Source organism: Salminus brasiliensis, chromosome 22 (assembly GCF_030463535.1).
Source record: "Salminus brasiliensis chromosome 22, fSalBra1.hap2, whole genome shotgun sequence".
NCBI lineage: Eukaryota > Metazoa > Chordata > Actinopteri > Characiformes > Bryconidae > Salminus > Salminus brasiliensis.
Window position 1 is genome coordinate 11,074,689 of NC_132899.1, and position 18,172 is coordinate 11,092,860.

Consider the following 18,172-nt stretch of genomic DNA (forward strand, 5'->3'; position numbering starts at 1 on the left):
CATCTGTACCACGATCTAATCATATCCGCCTAAACCAGCCCCCTCATAGTGCTCATAAAGCTTGATTTACTCTCCATCTCCTGTGAATGAAATGAATACTACTAATAATTGAGCATTATATACTATATGTCCAAATGTTTGTGTACACCCCTTCTAATAAATGCATTCAGCTACTTTAAGTTGCACCTATTGCTGACACACAAAGGCGCAAATGCACACACACAGCTTGCCTCGTCCCCGTAGATAAGTATTGCCAATAGAATAGAACTCTCTGGAGGAGATAAACATGAACCCATTGGCACCATGTCTAATGCCAGGCGTGTGCTAGAGGGGTATAAAGCCTCCCAGCACTGAGCTGTGGAGCAGTAGAACTGTTTTCTCTGGAATAATAGATGTTGCTCCATCTAATACTTCTGGGATGAGTTAGAGAGTTAGAGATGCGGTGGGGTGCAACCAAATCCTCACAACAATGCATAAAAATCCAGTAGAAAGACAGTTACTCCAACAAAAGCAGGATATGTTTAAAATTCCCTTTATTTAGGAAGAAACAATAAATAGGCATGTGTCCCAATACTTTTGTCCATATAGTGTATGCTGTTCTAGAGAGGTGAATCGACACTGTTCCCATGTTAAGGGTCTGTGTGTTCATGTGTGCAAGCTACCTGTCTGTCTGATCCTCCTGAGCTAATTTTTTCTCCACAACCATCAGAGCTGCCTCCAGAGAAGTGCTGGTCTGTTCTAGACGTTTCTGAACCAGCTCATCTGGGCCCTGTCCTGCAGCCGGGGACTGCACTTTTCTCTTCTGGTCCAGAGGGCCACGGATGGGGGTACAGACTGCCACGGTGCCAGACGGAGAGGAAAGAGTAAAGACAGTGTTCTGTGCCTTCTTGATGGGCATCCCAGAAGGAGATCCATCTACTAATAACAGATCAATAACAAACAAGCATCCAACATGTATTATATAAACACAGACATTGACTTTACTTCATAAATATAGGGGCTATTTAAACCACAGAGAGACAGTGAAGCACACTGGTAAACCTCTTACCTAAAGAGACTGCAGCAGAATGACGTGTAGGTTTGCAAGGGGTGGGTGGTTTCTGAGGAGAAACTGGTTTGGGGCAGAGATTCTGTTTGAGAGGATTTTTTGCTGGTCCACCATTCTGCAAGCATGGCAAGATGTTCTCAGCCTCTGGGGTGCTCTGTGTGTTCTGACTGGGAGTGTTCAGTTCCTTCTCTCTGGGTTTATGCCTCCTCTTCACCGTGTCTGACTCTGTCAGGTTGAACTCAGGCAACTCTAAGGACGACTTGAGTGGCTGTGAGGATTTCGGGGACTCAAAAGTTACGTCATTGTCCGTCTTAGCCAGTGTTATTTTTGGTCTCTGTTTTATGGTCACTTTCCCTTCCTCAGCGAATGGAATGCTCTCACACAGAGTCCCTTGAGGGGATATAGAAACTGCATGGTCTTGTCTGGCCTGAAGCTTCTTGTCTTGCTCTTCAGATTTCACGCCACAGAGCTCTGCTTGGTCAGGTTCACTGGAAGAGGGCTCACTGGTGGTCCTCCTTCTGATGCTTACCGCTCTGGTTGGTGTAGTGGATGAAGCAGGTCTGAAGGTGGGGCTGCTGTGAGTTTTAGTGGGGCTTCCTCCACTGCCTTCAAGCCGGGCTGCAATGCTCCGAACACTTCCAGCACTCTCTGTATCCACCCCGCCGCTATTTACTGTGCTAGGGGCAGAGCTCAGGCGTTTTGGAGGGGGTGGAGGTGGCCCTTTTCTCTTGGCACGTATGGCGAAGGAATGACTCCGGCCCACATGGCGCTCTCTGGCAGCAGCGGGCGGCTGGCTGCGACCAGGCTTGCGTGTGAGTGTGGCATATGACGCCAGGTTGGCTGATGGTGCCGGCAACTCTTCCTCCTCAGCCTCCCCATCAGAGAGGGCATAGCGAGACAGGCTCTGAGTGCGTTTCTTTGGACGATAGATTTCTCCACTGACCTGAGCAGGTCTGGCTGGCGTAGTGCGGGCCTGGTCAGAGTTGATGTTCTGGGGCTGAAGGTAGCTGAAGCCTCTCTGGATGGGGGAGCCATGAGGGGCCATGTGTTGGGGCAAAGCTGTGGAGACTCCTGGCCTGGGCTTGGACTGGACAGCAGGGTACACAAAACGTGAAGCCTTGCTTGGGGTTACTGGTGGTGTCCTTGTGGATGTAGGGCTGGCAGGTGGAGGATGATGATGTTGCTGTAGAGGCAGTGCTGGTGGCATCTTTATTGGTACTGCCTGGCCCTCGGAAATAGCATAGCGATCCTTGCAGGGGCTGCAGTCTGGGCTCAGGCTCTCGTCCGAACGGCTGTGTGGGGTGACAGAAGCAAGGGGTCGCTCCTGCAAGCGTCCAGAGCCCCATGAGCGTGTGCTTTCTTGGCTGACAGACATGACTGTCCCTATTACTGCACCACCAAGATCCTCCTGGCATCCGCCATAGCCGCTCTGGGTCATGGCGCTCTGCAGCTCAGCACTCAGTTCACTGTCCTGGAAAGTGAGCATCTTGGGTGAAGAAGGGACATCAGCACTGTCTGGTGGCTCGATAGCCACCAGCTCTAGGGTGGGAGGAGCTCTTCTTTGCTGAAGGACGCCCTGGCCCTCTGCCTGGTTCCTCCGAGCTTTCTGCACATCACACAGCTTCTTTACCGCAAGCATCATCTTTTTTTGGTGCCCTGTAAGACATACAAGACACACGGTTCAATTTAGAGTTCATTCATTGATAACATTTCCCAAGAGAGTTTCGTGTAATTAGTTTTGCACAGGAAATACAAAGATAGCTAACAAGACTCACATTTTTGGATTCGGTTCTCAATTTGAGTCAATTTTTTATTTAATTCATTTTTGTATATTTAATTAATAAAAAGTCTTCTACAGATTCTACAGAGCTCTGCGCAGACTGGTTTGGCCTTTGGCTTTTTAAAAGAAAATGTTCCTTTTACTTTAAATAAATAAACAAATAAAATGGCAAAATACTAACAGTGCAACTATACTACAAATGATACAACAAATCTGAACAGGATCTATCAGAAAACACATAACAGGAGCTTCAACACTTTAAACTGTGTCAGGTTGCTAAACAAAATAACACACTGTTTCCTGAAAAGACATGTCCTATGGGTATGTCCTCCTACCTAGCTTGTTTATGCCAATTTCCTGCAAATCCTCCCATGTGATGTCTCGCACAATGCCAATGGAGTCATAGCCATTCTCCGCTAGCCGCTTCTGATACTGGGAAAGCCCAATAGTTCCAAGCCATTCTCCAATGTCAGCCTGGAAAAAATACAAACAAGTGTTACAAGACTATTCATGAACAGACTCTTTATTTATTCAACATCTGGTTATTAATAAAGAGAACATTCATAAAAAAAACAATATTACTGGAATGTAATCTGGAAGCCACTCAGGGATGTTCAAGTTGCTGATCTCTGTGGAGATCTTCTTGCGATGGCCTGGCTTTGTTACACCAATGGCTGTGAGATCCTGCCATTAGAATATGAACATTAGAAGGAACTAATATTCCTATTAAACCTAATAAATCTTGGTTAAAACTTTGACTTTTGGCCTAAATAAGATGCAACACAAAATGATAAATACATATAATACTATACTATAGTATGTGAAAATATGTGCACAAATGGTCCATTTATATATTTATTAGTTCCATTTATACAATGTCTTTATGTTGTGTTATGAAGGAGAACATATATGTGTGTATTTACTGTATATAAGCATTTAAAATCAGCCAATAAAACACAGTAATCATATTTCAAAGAAGCACATGTACTGAAATTCTATAATTTGAAAGAGGCCAGTGGGTTGTGAAGATTAAGCTCTTTAACTGCTTTGACTTCCATTAAAGTATGTAAGAGGAAGAGACATCCAACTGGAAGAGAGTGTTCCAAAGCCTCAAGGCTTGAGCACTGAATGACCTCCCACTCATAGAGGAAAGCGTAGTATGTGGCACTGCAAGCAACTTATTGCCGGACAATCCAGTGTGCGTACTCTGCTGCGTTAATGGGTTAATGGGTACGCTACTCTAAGGATGGTATACCTCAGGAGTCATTCTGCTGATGGTAGGCACATCGTAGCCAGCTGTGAGAAAATTTGCTGTGTAATGCTCTAGCTGAAACTCACTCAGCCACTGGTAGATGGCTTCTGCATCCTGAGGTGCAAAAATACATGTTACTAATACCACTACAGAAGACCTAAAAGCCCTATGGCCATCAATCACACAGCTTGTGGTAAGAAATATGCAATAACAGTAATTCAGAAAAAAATGCCTGCACAATAGATGATCTGAGCAGATTTAAATGAGAGAACATTATGTTAGAATCACTGGAAACATTTAATTTGTAATGTACAGACCCTGCCCTCCAGTAGCTGCTCCGGACAGATGTGAACATGTGAACTGAATCCATGCTCTGCAGCCCTGGAGCTGCTCAGAGCTAGTCTGCGCCCTGGAGCTCCTGGAGGAAAGACAAATACATAGAGTTACACACAGAACCCCGCACTTCTGTTGTCAGTGGCAGGCTGCTATTGCTCCACGGGGGCAGTCCTACCTCTAGTAAACAGTAAAAAGGCCTGTAGCATAACGTCTACATGGGTCGTTATTGTATTTCCAGCTTTACATGGCAGGGAACAGGAGGACTGTTTGTTCAGAAGAAGAAGAATGTTCTGCTGGAACTGTTATCAGCATTTTTCCCCTCAGCCTGATCAGGCCAGCATGAAACAACACACCCGCCATGTGTGTTCATGGGATTATAAAACAGTAGCCTCCTTTACTATAGTCTAAGATTCATATTCAGCTACTACATGAAAAACAGTAGTTTTTCTATAACAAAAAAGTTATAGGAATGAGGGATGCAAGTCTGGAACCAGTTCCACAGAATATAATAACTTATAATAGAAGTAAAGAAAGCCAGCACCCAAGTATGTGACACAGTAGGTAGAAGGTACTTGACACAACAACAGTACCAGTATATCTAAAGTAAACTCATGTTTATGCATGAAGCTGCACGCCTGCTTTAACAAATGGAACAAAATGGGAAATGCCACAAAATGAAACAGCTGCATTTTCTCTCTCGAAAAACGTGTTTCCCCTAGGACCTCATTCACCACAGTCCTGACCCTTCTCATGCTGTGGCACACAACTCCCACTGCTGCTCAAATAGATCATCTGTACCATAATGCATCTGTGCTTGAATACCCACATAACTGTGTAATATATTGTATATACATCAGGATTTTACAAGCTTGTACATTAAGGGTGGGTGACATGGCATAAAAATAACTTAAAGAAACTTTTATGATACACAGTATGGCACAGTATTCATTTTTCTGACAGCTGACAAAAAATAGCACATTCAAAACATACTCTCTAAAACCTTGAGTATGCCCTGCTTCCCATCTCTCCCTTCCATCACTGTCAACCCTTCATTACCCATAATCCCATGGACACTATTCCATGGATACTCTTCATAAACCAGTCAAGAACTGTTTTCATGCTTTATGGACACCTGGATTCTAATGCTCATCTGTGTGGCTACGTTCAGGTAAATCAGATTTGTTTCTTAAATCAGATCTGGTGAGATGACTGTCTGTACTGTTATTTGTAAGTGATCAGATCGGATCAGATTGTGTATCTGGACATTACAAACCTATCTGCATGGGTCGTTGTGGTAATGATGTAGAAGCTAATGAGCTGCGTTCATATGCGGGCACGAAAGAGATGGAGGTCACTCTGGATTTCATGTGGTCGTTGTCTGGCGTGCTGCGAGTGACATGTAAGAAACTTTTACATCCGATTTGAGTCTGATTGATCTCAAACTGAGACACATTTGTACCTTCACATGTGGTTTTGGTGTACAGACTATCAATATCTATCAAAAATCAACCTGGATACAATCTATTAATGCCAAAAATCTGATTTGGGCTGGCAGTCTTTGATTCACGTGTTGTGAAGTAATGCCATTGACTTTGCATTATTTCCTACGTGGCCTTTATTATGTATAACTCTTTTGTCTGTTTTTGTCTGATCTATGATTTTGACCCTCGCTTGTTTTGACATCCCCTTTTCCCCAAGTCCCATGTACTGGTTGTTTCTTTCTATGGGTTTGACCTGGGTTTGATTATGTATTACTCTTTTGGATGGATGATAATCATGATATGCACAGAAAAGCAAACTGTCACATATTATTATGTAATTTATCACAACATTGAAATCATCATATTGGGCAGCCCTACTGAACATGACATATGTACATCTTCACATCTCTTTTAAGGCTCATTTTTTCATGTCTGATTATATTCTATTGTATACCTTATTATTTTGTTTTTTAATTCCCTGGAGCATTTTTCAATTCTATTTTATTAGTCCTCGTCATAATAATCTTATGTAATTGTCTGATCTGTTCAGTACGTTACATCTCACATGTGTCCTCTCACTAAAACATGCTCCTTGTATGGCAAAAAACAATGAATGCTGATTTCATTACACTGTATGTCCACACGCATTCAGACCCCCCTTCTAATGAGTGAATTCAACTACTTTAAGGTGAACTCACTGTTGAATTAGACACAGATTGTATATGTATCTCAGTAGAAAAGCACTGCCAATTGAACGGGACAGTCTGAAGGAGAAATCCCCCAGATGTCCCCCAGCACTGGGCAGTGAAACTGCATTCTCTGAAGTGATATAACTACTTCCAATAACACTTGGAATTGTGATCTACAGCTAATCATTCAACATCCAACAGTTTCCAACATCTAGTGTAAAGCCTTTACAGAAGAGCAGAGGCTGTTACTGCAACAAAGCGGAAATAAACACCACCCTTTCATTTTAGACTAAGTGTTGATGAACATGTGTCTACAAACTAATGGACATAGATTGTGTTCCACTGTTTACAAACCAGACAATTAAAACCACCACCCAGACCTATACTTTACATCCAAATAATCACATATAAAGCTGCTGCTGCGATTATTAATGTATTAGGTGTCAGATCTTACCTTTACCAAATAAACTGAATTTCAGAAGTCTTGATCTCATCCCTACTATAGATCCTGCTTTAATATTCCTTGGAAATCAGACAAGCTTTACGTTTCTCTTCTCCTTACAGACTTATTCGTATCTATCATTTTACAACTTTGCCCCTCTCTCTGTGTGGCCACCTCCTTCCTTATTCCTCCTCCCACAGAGGAATCTGACTGTGCCTAGAATAGCTTAGACTGGACTGGTTCCTACTCCTCCAGCTCCTGCCTTGTCACAAACAGCTTGCAGAAGACCACGCTTGGTAGGTACTGACCACTGCATACCTGATGCATATATGATGTTTTAAAGATGTTCTGACCTAGTCGTCTATCCATTAAAACTTGGCCCTTGTCAAAGTGGCTCAGATCCTTATACTTGCCTGTTTTTCCTACTTTCAACACATCCCCTTTATAAACCAACTGTTCACTTACTGCCTAATATATCCACCCCTTGACAGATGCCCCTGTAGATGAAGATAATCAAATTCTTTCACTTCACCTGCCAATGGTACTGATGTTATGACTGAGCTACACCTATATTTGTACATATATCTATATGTCTATGCCATTTCCATTGAATTCCCAATACAGTAGTCTTTCTTTTTTTCATGTTTGAAGGCAGACAAGTGTTAATATGACCTACTTCACATCAGCGTATATCACAAATGTAAAATGTTAAAGTGAACTGACCTGAAGGCTCAGGCTTGATGAGGTCAGGCGTCAGACTGTGCTGTTCTAGTGGTTCGCCTCCAGAGGGCGACATCTGCACAACAAAAGCAACACAATATCGCTTGAAATGGTACACTGCAGCAGTACACTCTGAGCATGTCTTATTATAAGCTCTGAATATTAATTACTATCATTAAGAGACCTTAATTGTGCTTATGTTCTAGGTGGTCTGTATGGTATTACTTTGTATTGCTGTACAGATATTATGAATCTACTTCGAGTAGTCTCAGTACCAAAAGAGGAAGACAAGAATGGAGATATAGCAATCTGTTATTACTGTCGCACTTGTTAGGTTAAAACGTCTTTTACAGATGCACAATTAGGTCAATTATTAAGTCTCCCTAAACTAGAAGACTAAGAACTTAACACATGTCTCCTCCAAAACATGCAAAGCCAGTCACCGCCTCTTTTCGAACTGCCGCAGATGCAACATTCCCGGGCAGCCAATATGCTTAGAGGACCAGCTAACAGGCAGCTGTACCGGCCAACATCGCTTAAGAGTGATGTGGGAAGAGAGCAGCATCTACCCACCCGGACTCTCATACTTATCAAACTCTAGCCACTGAGGGCAAAGCAGCATGGCTCAGGTTTCAAACTTGTGACCCCGGGCCATAGTTGAAGGGCATTAGACCGCTGAGCCACTCAGAACCCCCACATTACCAGATGTTATTTTAGAAAGTGTTATCCTTCTTACAAGTTACGAAGTTACAGTTTCAGAGGTATTACAGCAGCACTGATATGCTTTTTTAGATCAGCAGATCTCAAACCGATTCTTAGGGCACCAACTTAGCAAAGCAGGGACCGTCTGGGGGTCCTGAGGGCCAGTTTAAGAATGACTGCATTAGAATGTCACCTTGTTGGTGTCCTGTGCAACAGTGCTAGGCAGGTGCTGTGTATTGCTGGTGAAGTTGCCCTCAGTGCTCTGTCCACTACCAGCACTACGACTGCTTCCAATACTGCCGGCACTTCCAACACTGTTTCTGTCTCCTGCGAGGGAGCAAGAGACATAGAGAGAGAGACACAGCGCGAAAAAGAGAGAGAGAGAGAGGGAGAGACATTGAGACATCACTTTGTACACAAAACAACAGTGGAGAAAGGAGTTTTAAGCACTAACTAAAAGGCAGGGTACACAGTGTTTTGCAGGTAAGCTAGAAGGATAAAGGCATGTTAAGACCAGGGCTGGGAAAAACACTGAGCTAAAGTTGTGTGCTTTAACTTGTTATGACCAGGTCCACAGCTCATCACTCCTGAGCATGTGTGCCCACTGCTCTCCTGAGCATGAGGACCAGTGAGGGGGGGTGGCAGGCACATGAAGAAATGTTGGGGGCACACGAAGGACGGACAGGGGCTGGGAGGGAAGTGGGCAACTCTTACCGGTCAGGGAGGTCCTGAGGACCCAAATATCCTCTGGCTCTTTGGGGCTAGCTGGAATACACAGGGCACTGGGGCTTTCGGGAGGCGAACCTAGCAAACACAAATACTTTAACGGCCAAAAGGGGGAACCTGTGATGGGAGGAGGGTCTGCAGGCCCAGTGGACAGCCATATGGTGACAAGGAGTGGCACAGCCCTTGAAAAAAAAACTGGGTGGAAGGTCAGGCTTAGGGAGTTGCTTCAATAAAGTTTGAATGTACTGGAGATAAGGTCAAAAAGTCTACATATGGTGTAGGGCAGAGGTGTAGAGTCACTGATAGGGGGCTATTACTGATCACATGACCTCTTACAGTACTATAATGATACGTAATCCTGCTGGTATTTCACAAAGCAGGATGTCTCTGTAAGCTGGATAACCTAATCCTTAGAAATCTAGAGTTGTTATTGCAAATTTGCTCTTTATGACTTTAATTACGAATGTAATTATGTAATTAAGGTAATTATGTTGTTAGTTAATTATGTAAATTATGTTATTATATTTAACTTTCATTTCACATTTTGGGTACATGGGACATCCAGTGAAAAATGTGATCTTCATTTGAACAATATTGAGAGATAAAGGTAAAATATATATACTAAACACATAAAACTGAGGAAATGTCTTCAAAATTATTTGTAAAATGAATTTAATAAATAAAATTTTCTATGGCAAGAGCTACCTGTAGGTACTGTGATGACAGTTTAAGATTGTTGGAGACATCTTTGTGTCTTTGCAGTCTGCATTTGGGCTGAACTTGTTAGGACGACCTGACCTGGCCCTTTTGTTTTTTTGTATCTAATTTTTTTCTCCATTTTCTACCCAATTTGGAAGACCAATTATCCAATCCCTGTTCATATGAACTCCCCCTATCACTAGCAGTGCCCTAGAAGGGTGAAAAATGTCTCATCCAGCACATGTGAAGCCAGACGTCACCTCTTTTCGAACTGTTGCTGCATTGCTAGATAGATTAAGGAAGTTATGAACATGTTCTCCAGTTATTTTACATGTTCTCCAGTTGTGAATTAGTTAGCGGACAGTGGAACGTCTGATTTCTAATTGTTCTGAGATCTTTTTAAACCCCTTTCCAGACTTCTTACTGAAGGCCTCAGAGAGCTCTGTGGATCTCAACATGGTGATCCCACTCATTTCAACAATCAAAGGCAGACTAAACTAAATGTCTGAGGTTCAAATAAGACAGGATCCTCCAAAATCCCCTCTAACCATGTTCTGATCATGTGCAGCTGATGTTCTGCACCTAATTGTAATTTTGAAAATAGTAATTTTGAAATAGTAATAAATGTAGGGATGTGCTAACTTTTGTTTTCTTGCATTTCTATTAATTACATTCAGATTTTTTTAAACACATTTCATCAGTTTTAGGTGTTTAGTTATATTTCCTCCAAATCCAAAAATTATTAAAAATGAAGATCAAATGTTCATATGTTTAAATGTTCACAGTTAAAATTACTGTTTTTGGTGTTTTTTTGGTGTTTTTAATGTCATATTATAAAATATCTCTCTTTTCAACATATTTACTGTAGTATTTATTAAAGGTTCATCAATCTGTATATGATTAAATAATTGCGTCTCCTAAGGGTAATGCCCAAGGTCATGATTACACAATACTAACATCCTTCGGCTGTCCTTCGACTGGACAGGTCTAACTTTTGGTTTATGTTCTGTGGCCTTTAAAATCCTGTTTTGTGAAATCGCCCAAGAAGGAGAAGAGAACGGAGTGTGTTTGTGTGTGTGTGTAAAGAGAGAGCTTGTGTGTTTAAGTCGACCTGCGTGCAGCTGCCAGCAGTGTGTGTGCGTGTGTTTAAACCGAGAAGCAGCTGGACAATAATAAGTGCGTTTTCCAAGCAGAAGTGTTTGAGTGTTTACTAGTGTTTGAACAGTTCAGCCTACAGTACCTGGATGCTGGTCCAGGCCATTTTGTCGAGGTAAAGCGGGATGAGTGGACGCGTACAGGGTGTACGAGTCATCTGTATGGGGGGCAGGATGAGGGCTGCGGGGGGGAGGGACTCTGGCCAGTGTGTGATGTCTTTGGTTTGGCAGTGAGGCCTGGCGAGAGAGAGGGCCCCCTACAGACACAACATGGAAACACATGATGAATTCTGCATCAGTTGTTAAATTCATCGTCAGTTATAAAGAGACACTCAGTATAACTAACAAGCAAGATGGTCATGTTCTCGTTTAGTTCCTTGTTGTAACTAGGGCTGTCATGATATCTTGATTAACCTTGAAACCTTGAATACTTGATGCATTTTTTATTGTGTAAATAGTGATTAGTTGTCATTTTGCATGATTACAATGCATAAATACTCCTACCAGATTTATAAACTTCAGCAGTAACAGTGATATGCCACGCATACTGCCTGTGATATATAAATCCACACTGGCTTCTTATAAGGACCTTAACTGTCAGAATCATTCACCTAGGACTCTGATGGATCAGGGGTCTATTGCGTTACCACTATGGCCCAGGGGTTATGGGTTCAAATCCCGAGCCGAGCCATGTCGCTTTGCCACCAGCGGCCAGAGTCAGAAAGGGCACAATTAGTCCTGCTATCTTTAGGTGGGTTGATGCTGCAGTCTACCCCCTCATTCTTAAGCGATATAGGCCAGATGTTAGCTAGTGCGTTAAAGCTGGGGACTGGCGCTTTCCTCCGAACGTGTCGGCTTCCAGAGTACTAGTGTCGATAGTGTTGCTAGTGCCGGGGGGAGTTACGAATGGGTGGGTTAATTAGCAGTACAAAATCTAATTTGGCATAAAAACATTCATTAACATAATTGGCAGATTACTTGATTGCTCATGTAATCAACAGTGACAGCCTTAGTTGGAACAAATGAGACAAAAGGGCAGGATGGCTGGGCACACAGTGAGATAAAGCCAGGAGGGTTCTGATCAGTAATTTTGCACTCATCATCTCCAATTCAGCAGTACTGAGGCAGGAGCTTACCGTAGAGGATCATTTTGTGCAGGCTGCAGGATGCTGACACCATGACATGGCAGAGTGCTTATTCTGCCTCTTTGCCTCCGTTGCTCTCTCTCTTTCTCTCTCACTCTCTCTCTCTCTTTCTCTCTCTCTCTCTCTCTCATACACACACACTCACACACACACACTCACATTCACACAAAATGTCAACAGATCCTCATTTTAGCTCAGATTTTCTACTCAGGCTTTTCTAACTCTGAGCTCGCAACCCTTCTATAGAAGCTTGGAGCTTTACAGCTGATCTGACAGCCCCCAGTATGTCCCTGTTAATCCTATTAGAGAGTGTGTGTGCACGAGTGTGTGGGTGTGTGTGACAGAATGAGAGTATAAGTATGTGTGTAGACCACTTGATCAATAGACATGTTTTGAAGAATGCTGCATCACTATTTTAAGTAACATTTCCTATTTGCATCTGTTTGCACATTTTGCAGGCTGTGCTTCTGCTAAATTAATAAATATGAATGTGCTTAAAATAAAAAAATTTAATGTTCAAATTCAGGAAACGAGGGGAAATGCTGTTAAGAGAAAGCAACGATTCAACACGCTAACCTTTTTACCATAGTGTGGCGTAAACATGCAAATACCATAACTCCTATAGAGGCAGATTAAAATCAGGAAACACACATTCAACCAGTCCATTTCCATTCTGCCAGCCGAATCACCACCAAGGGGGTTGCTGAAAGTGGTTAAAGAGGATCCAACGTAGGTGACCCCATGTTTGGAGTGATCTCAGTTATCAAGCCCTGAACTTACGTCGGTTGATGACCTCCACAATGGAAGGAGGGAAGTAGCCCACTCGGTCAGTGCCTCTCTGACTGTCATGGATGTGTCCTTTCCAACGTCCGTCTATGTGCTGCTCTAAGACCTACAACAAACCAACAACAAAACATTAGTTACTTCTTTAAGCAAAAACGACAAAAAACTACTTTCTACAAAAGTGTGACTTTACACAGTGTTTTGCCTGATTGTGTCTTCAGTGCTTTTTTATGAATAATAGTTTTCTGTTGTGACTTGAGTGACACAATATACTGTACATTAAATTTCAGAGAACTAGACCTCACCGCCATCCATTTAAAATGTCACTCAAAGTCTGTTGGGACAAGTTTTTCGTAACCTTAAGGCCTAACCTTTTGTACTTCAATCCTAATTTAGCAGAGCATGCAAGACAAATGAGCCAGTTAGCATTCCATGGATGGTGCACAAGGCTTAAGCTTCAGTTGTGATGGACACTGTGCGCTCCTGATGACTTTTACAAGGCTGGGTCAAAGCGAATATGGCCTGGCATGGTGGCAAATATACACAGCTTTATGTACAGGATTGCCCTAGGTATGACCTAAATTCTAAACTGAGTCTAATAGAGTTGTTATACGATTTTAGCTTTGTTAAGACCTTTATGTTTGTTTAATTAAGACTGTCAGATCTTCTCGCTTTTGGATACTCGCTTAAGACAGAGGGAAGTGGTCCACATTGGCAAACTAATGCTCGCTAGTTGGCCCAATATCTCTAGTTTCAGTAACAGAATCGAAACACTCCAGACCAGAACTATAGTGATTCATTCAATATGGTTAAATATAGGCTTTAATAGGCCAACTTCATTTTACTTATCTTAATAAAATAGAGGTTTTATTTAGGTCCCAGTGTTGATAAATGCAAAAATGCTAATACTGCTTTAAATCTAGATCTAGGTTCTTAGTCAGAGCCACTATATAAAAAAAACACTAGTGGTTGTTTTCTTATGTTCATGACTCTCTTTCTCGTTTGATGCACATATATTCTACACAGCTAAAGCTGCTTACTTCCATTTACGTAATGTTGCCAAACTGTGAAATGTACTCTCCTTTAAATGATGCTGAGAAGCTGGTGCAAGCATTTATAACGTCAAGATTGGATTACTGTAATGCCCTTCTAGTTGGAAGTTCATGCAAATTATTAAATAAGCTACAACTTCCTGAGAATGCAGCTGCTAGAGTGCTGAGTAGAGCTAGAAAATGTGAACACATTAGTTCTGTGCTCTCATCCCTAAACTGGTTACCAGTTAAATTCCCCACTGATTATAAAATGCTCTCGTTTGGTCCCACAGTATCTTCGGAGAACCTCATAGAACCTAAATCCATCAAATACACTTTAAATAACAGCTTTCTCTTATAAACCATCCCAACTCTGGAATAAACTTGCTGCTGCTGTTCAGACACACTTTCAGTGTTTAAATCTAGAAAATGTCCCTTTTTTGCACAAGCTTTTGGTAAATCCGACATTATACTGTACTGTTATGGAGCCTGCTTACATACTAACACTGTTGTCTTTCTAAACTATTTCTTTTATAGGCCGCACACCAGTCTATTCATATTCCTAAACCTTTGCCGCCTAACAGTGCTCACCAAAACTATAACGCTTCTAATTGTGCATCATAGATATTTGAGTGTACTCAACTTTATCTACACTATATGGAGATATAAAGAATTTTGATTTCCCCAAATCAAGGGTATTACAAATATTTTCCTGGTAACTGTCTCTACTGTCAAGGGAAAGCTTTCTACTAGATTTTGGAGCACTGATGTGAGGTTTTGTTTGCATTCATCATCAAGAGCGATAGTGAGGTCAGGATGTTGGCTGATCTTCACCCCACCTCGTCCCCAACTCACTAACTCATCCAAGAAGTACTTGATGGAGATCCATCATTCCAGAAAATACAGCTCCACTGCTCCACAGATTAATGCTGGGGGCTTTATACCCCTTTAGCCCACAACTGGCATTTGGCATTGTGCCAATAGGTTCATGATTATCTGCTCCTATTCTACTGGCAATACTTCTCAATGGGGACAAGGCAAGCTGTGTGTCAGCAATAAGTGCAACATAAAGTAGCTGAATGCATTCATAAAAAGGGGTGTCCACAAACATTTGGACAAATAATGTGTACTACATAATACATACTAGTTAGTATTACAAATTGATACACAGTTGGAACAAACCCTTAGTTATTTGTTATACTCACTGTACGTACAGGCTTTAGTAGCCCGAACAATTCCAAACAGTTTTTAAACGTCAGAAAAAATTGATGTCTTGGGCCATATGACCCATCCTTACAGGAAACTCACTTGACCTAGCTGAAATGCTTGCCTATATTACATAACTTTTCCTTTGCTAAGTGAATTTGTTGTTGGCAAAAATATCACAAATATTGTCCACCCTTGCACGCAAGCATAGACATGTGCACACACACACACACACATAGGGTGTGAACAATGCACCCTGCCATGTGTTTAGTAGAGAGCCCCTGAGCACACATTTCCAGTGCATTCAGTCTAGTAGAAAAACAAGCTTGCGGGCAGGGGAAAAGAACACTGAAGAGCAGTGAAAACAAACAAGGAAGACAGCATGTGCAGCGCTACGGCGCGGGCCACGGCCCGATCTCTTGAGTCACTCCTGAAAGGTTGAGTGACAGGAACGTGTTGCAGCATGCTGGACCACAGAAGACCTCCACGGAAAACGTGTGCCGTACTTTCTTCACTGCATCTTAAATTAAACATAGTCTCCTGCAGGCAACTACATTTCTCATCCCACATACACAAACAGATCTGTGTTTTTGCTAGTTTTTATACATATTTCTCAATTTAGCACTCATTTAACACTCTGGCCATTTTATCTGAAACACCTTCTTCAGTAGAGTTACTGACTGTAGTTGTTCTGTTGTAGCTCAATTTGCCATCCTCTACTATGTTTACCAGTGAAAAGGGACCACCCTAAGACCACTATGGGTGAATGGAGGTAGAGGATGCATTTATTGCTCACCTGTTTAGGCACCAGTGGGCATGGGTAGAAGGATGGTATACTCAATAAATTGACCATCCTTTGTATATAGTCCTAGATGCCCCCCTGTTCTACACATTTTAGGGTTTATCCTGCTTCCATCACACCTGATCACAACCTGAATTAACCTTGAGTTGAAGGTGGTGTGTTAATGCAGGAACCCACTATAATATGTCCTCCATATGTTGGGCAGCTATGCCCCCTAGAAAAAACCACTGCCCTAAGCTTACCATGATGACGTCCCCAGCACGTATGTTAAGAGCGGTTGGGTCATGAAGATTCCAGTAGTCCTTCAGAGCTCTCACCTGCAACGCTCCTGATGCCTCTGACAACACAAGAGATAGACAACTTACACTCATAACGTCTTTGAGACAAACATTAGCTGGATCATCAGATCACACACACTTCAGATTAGTTGCACAGATTAGCTGACATTGAAAAGGCTGTTGACTGGAAACTGAGTATGAATATTCCAAGTAACCCATGTAGTTTACACATCCTGCTTTGCTGGAATGCACAGCCCAGTCTATTTATCACTCCACCCACCCACAATCCATCAGCATGATATTGATGCCTGAGGCTGTAAAATGTGGGATTCCTAAGTTAGCCCTAGGGGAGCTTAAGCACACAAAGTAGATCTGAGCATGCTATCAGGCATTCAGGTGCAATACTGTTATTTTATTCAGATCAACAGAGTGCAAACGATTTGGTTAATGCACACCAAATGAATATCAATGACTATGGCAGGCAATGACTGTTACTGAGTGTTGAGGAGCATAATGAACCCATAAGTGCATGCAGGAATATTCTTTTCTCTTATTAAATAACTGTTAAACATGACTACTTTGAGTTCAGAACACAGAATATTGAGTAATCTATTCCTTTATATTAGATATGAGCAATAATTTATAAACAATAAGGAACTGAAATAGTCTGAATTACGGAGTAAATTCTTCAGATTGTAATGAAGTAGGAGAGGAGAACTGATGCCAGAACATGGAGGTTAAACACTGTTCCTCTTCATATGCTGCTCCCTCAGCCTTTTAAAGTTCTCATATCAAAGCGCAGACTTCAAAGACAGCGAGCCAGTGGATTACAGGGGAGAGAGCGGAACTGCAGAGTTCAGTCAATAGCGACAGAAGCACACAAGCCTACAGACATCTCACAGACACATGCACAGACACTGACGCAAAAAACACACACACACATCTCAGCCACAGCTCCAGGCAAGGTTGCCACCGGTTTGACAGAAAAGAGACTACGTTATGCAACATTTCTACCCCCTACATGTCTCTTTGTCACCCCTTCCCCCCTGCTGCCTCTTTCTCTCTCTTTCTCTCTCTCCCTCCTTTGCTACCTGTCTGCATCTCTCTCTCTCACCCACACTCCTCCGTTGACAAGCTGTTTTAAGAATAATATTTTTTTTATGAAACTGTCCTCTTTGTTACAATGCAGACTTTTTAACTGTGGCAAGATAAAAATAATACTGACAAGTCAAACACATGAAACAGAATTCAACAAATAAAATGTAGGCAGCAGCGGCAGAGGAAAGAAAGAAAGAAAGAAAGAAAGAAAGAAAGAAAGAAGGAAAGAAAGAAAGAAAGAAAGAAAAAAGACAGAAATAACACAGGAAGGGGCAGTGGAAGAAACAAAAGATGGAAAATAAGAAAAAAGAAAGAAAGAAAGAAAGAAAGAAAGAAGTAAGGAATAAAGAAGGACGAAAAGCAGGAAAGAATGAAGGAAAGAAAAAGAGGAAGTAAAAGAGGGATGAAAAGAAAGAAAGAAAGAATGAAAGAAGGAAAGAAAAAAGACAGAAATAACACAGGAAGGAGCAGTGGAAGAAACAAAAGATGGAAAGTAAGAAAAAAGAAAGAAAGAAAGAAAGAAAGAAAGAAAGAAAGAAAGAAAGAAAGAAAGAAAGAAGGAATAAAGAAGGACGAAAAGCAGGAAAGAATGAAGGAAAGAAAAAGAGGAAGAAAAAGAGGGATGAAAAGAAAGACAGAATGAAAGAGGAAAGAATGAAGGAAAGAAGAAAAGAATGAAGGAAAGACAGAAAAAAGAAAGAAAGAAAAAAGGAAGGAAGGAAAGAAAGAGGGAAGAAAAGCGGGAAAGAATGAAGGAAAGAAGTAAAAAAAAGAAAGAAGAAAGAAGGAAGGAAGGAAAA

General features: G+C 41.8%; 1 protein-coding gene across 2 annotated transcripts in view; it reads right to left on the minus strand.

Annotated features, from left to right (window-relative positions):
- caskin2 (CASK interacting protein 2) overlaps positions 1-18,172 on the minus strand; it is a 61,400-nt gene that overhangs the window by 498 nt on the left and 42,730 nt on the right. Inside the window, exons 10-21 of one of the 2 annotated variants that reach the window (XM_072666880.1) lie at positions 16,239-16,333; positions 12,955-13,066; positions 11,116-11,286; positions 9,165-9,254; positions 8,644-8,777; positions 7,752-7,824; positions 4,398-4,498; positions 4,084-4,194; positions 3,411-3,512; positions 3,164-3,302; positions 1,049-2,704; positions 663-918 (exon numbers count right to left, since the gene is read on the minus strand). In XM_072666880.1, the coding sequence (XP_072522981.1) occupies positions 663-918; positions 1,049-2,704; positions 3,164-3,302; positions 3,411-3,512; positions 4,084-4,194; positions 4,398-4,498; positions 7,752-7,824; positions 8,644-8,777; positions 9,165-9,254; positions 11,116-11,286; positions 12,955-13,066; positions 16,239-16,333 (3,040 nt within the window). The remainder of the gene's footprint in view (positions 1-662; positions 919-1,048; positions 2,705-3,163; positions 3,303-3,410; positions 3,513-4,083; positions 4,195-4,397; positions 4,499-7,751; positions 7,825-8,643; positions 8,778-9,164; positions 9,255-11,115; positions 11,287-12,954; positions 13,067-16,238; positions 16,334-18,172) is intronic. The other variant, XM_072666879.1, reaches the window with a different exon arrangement.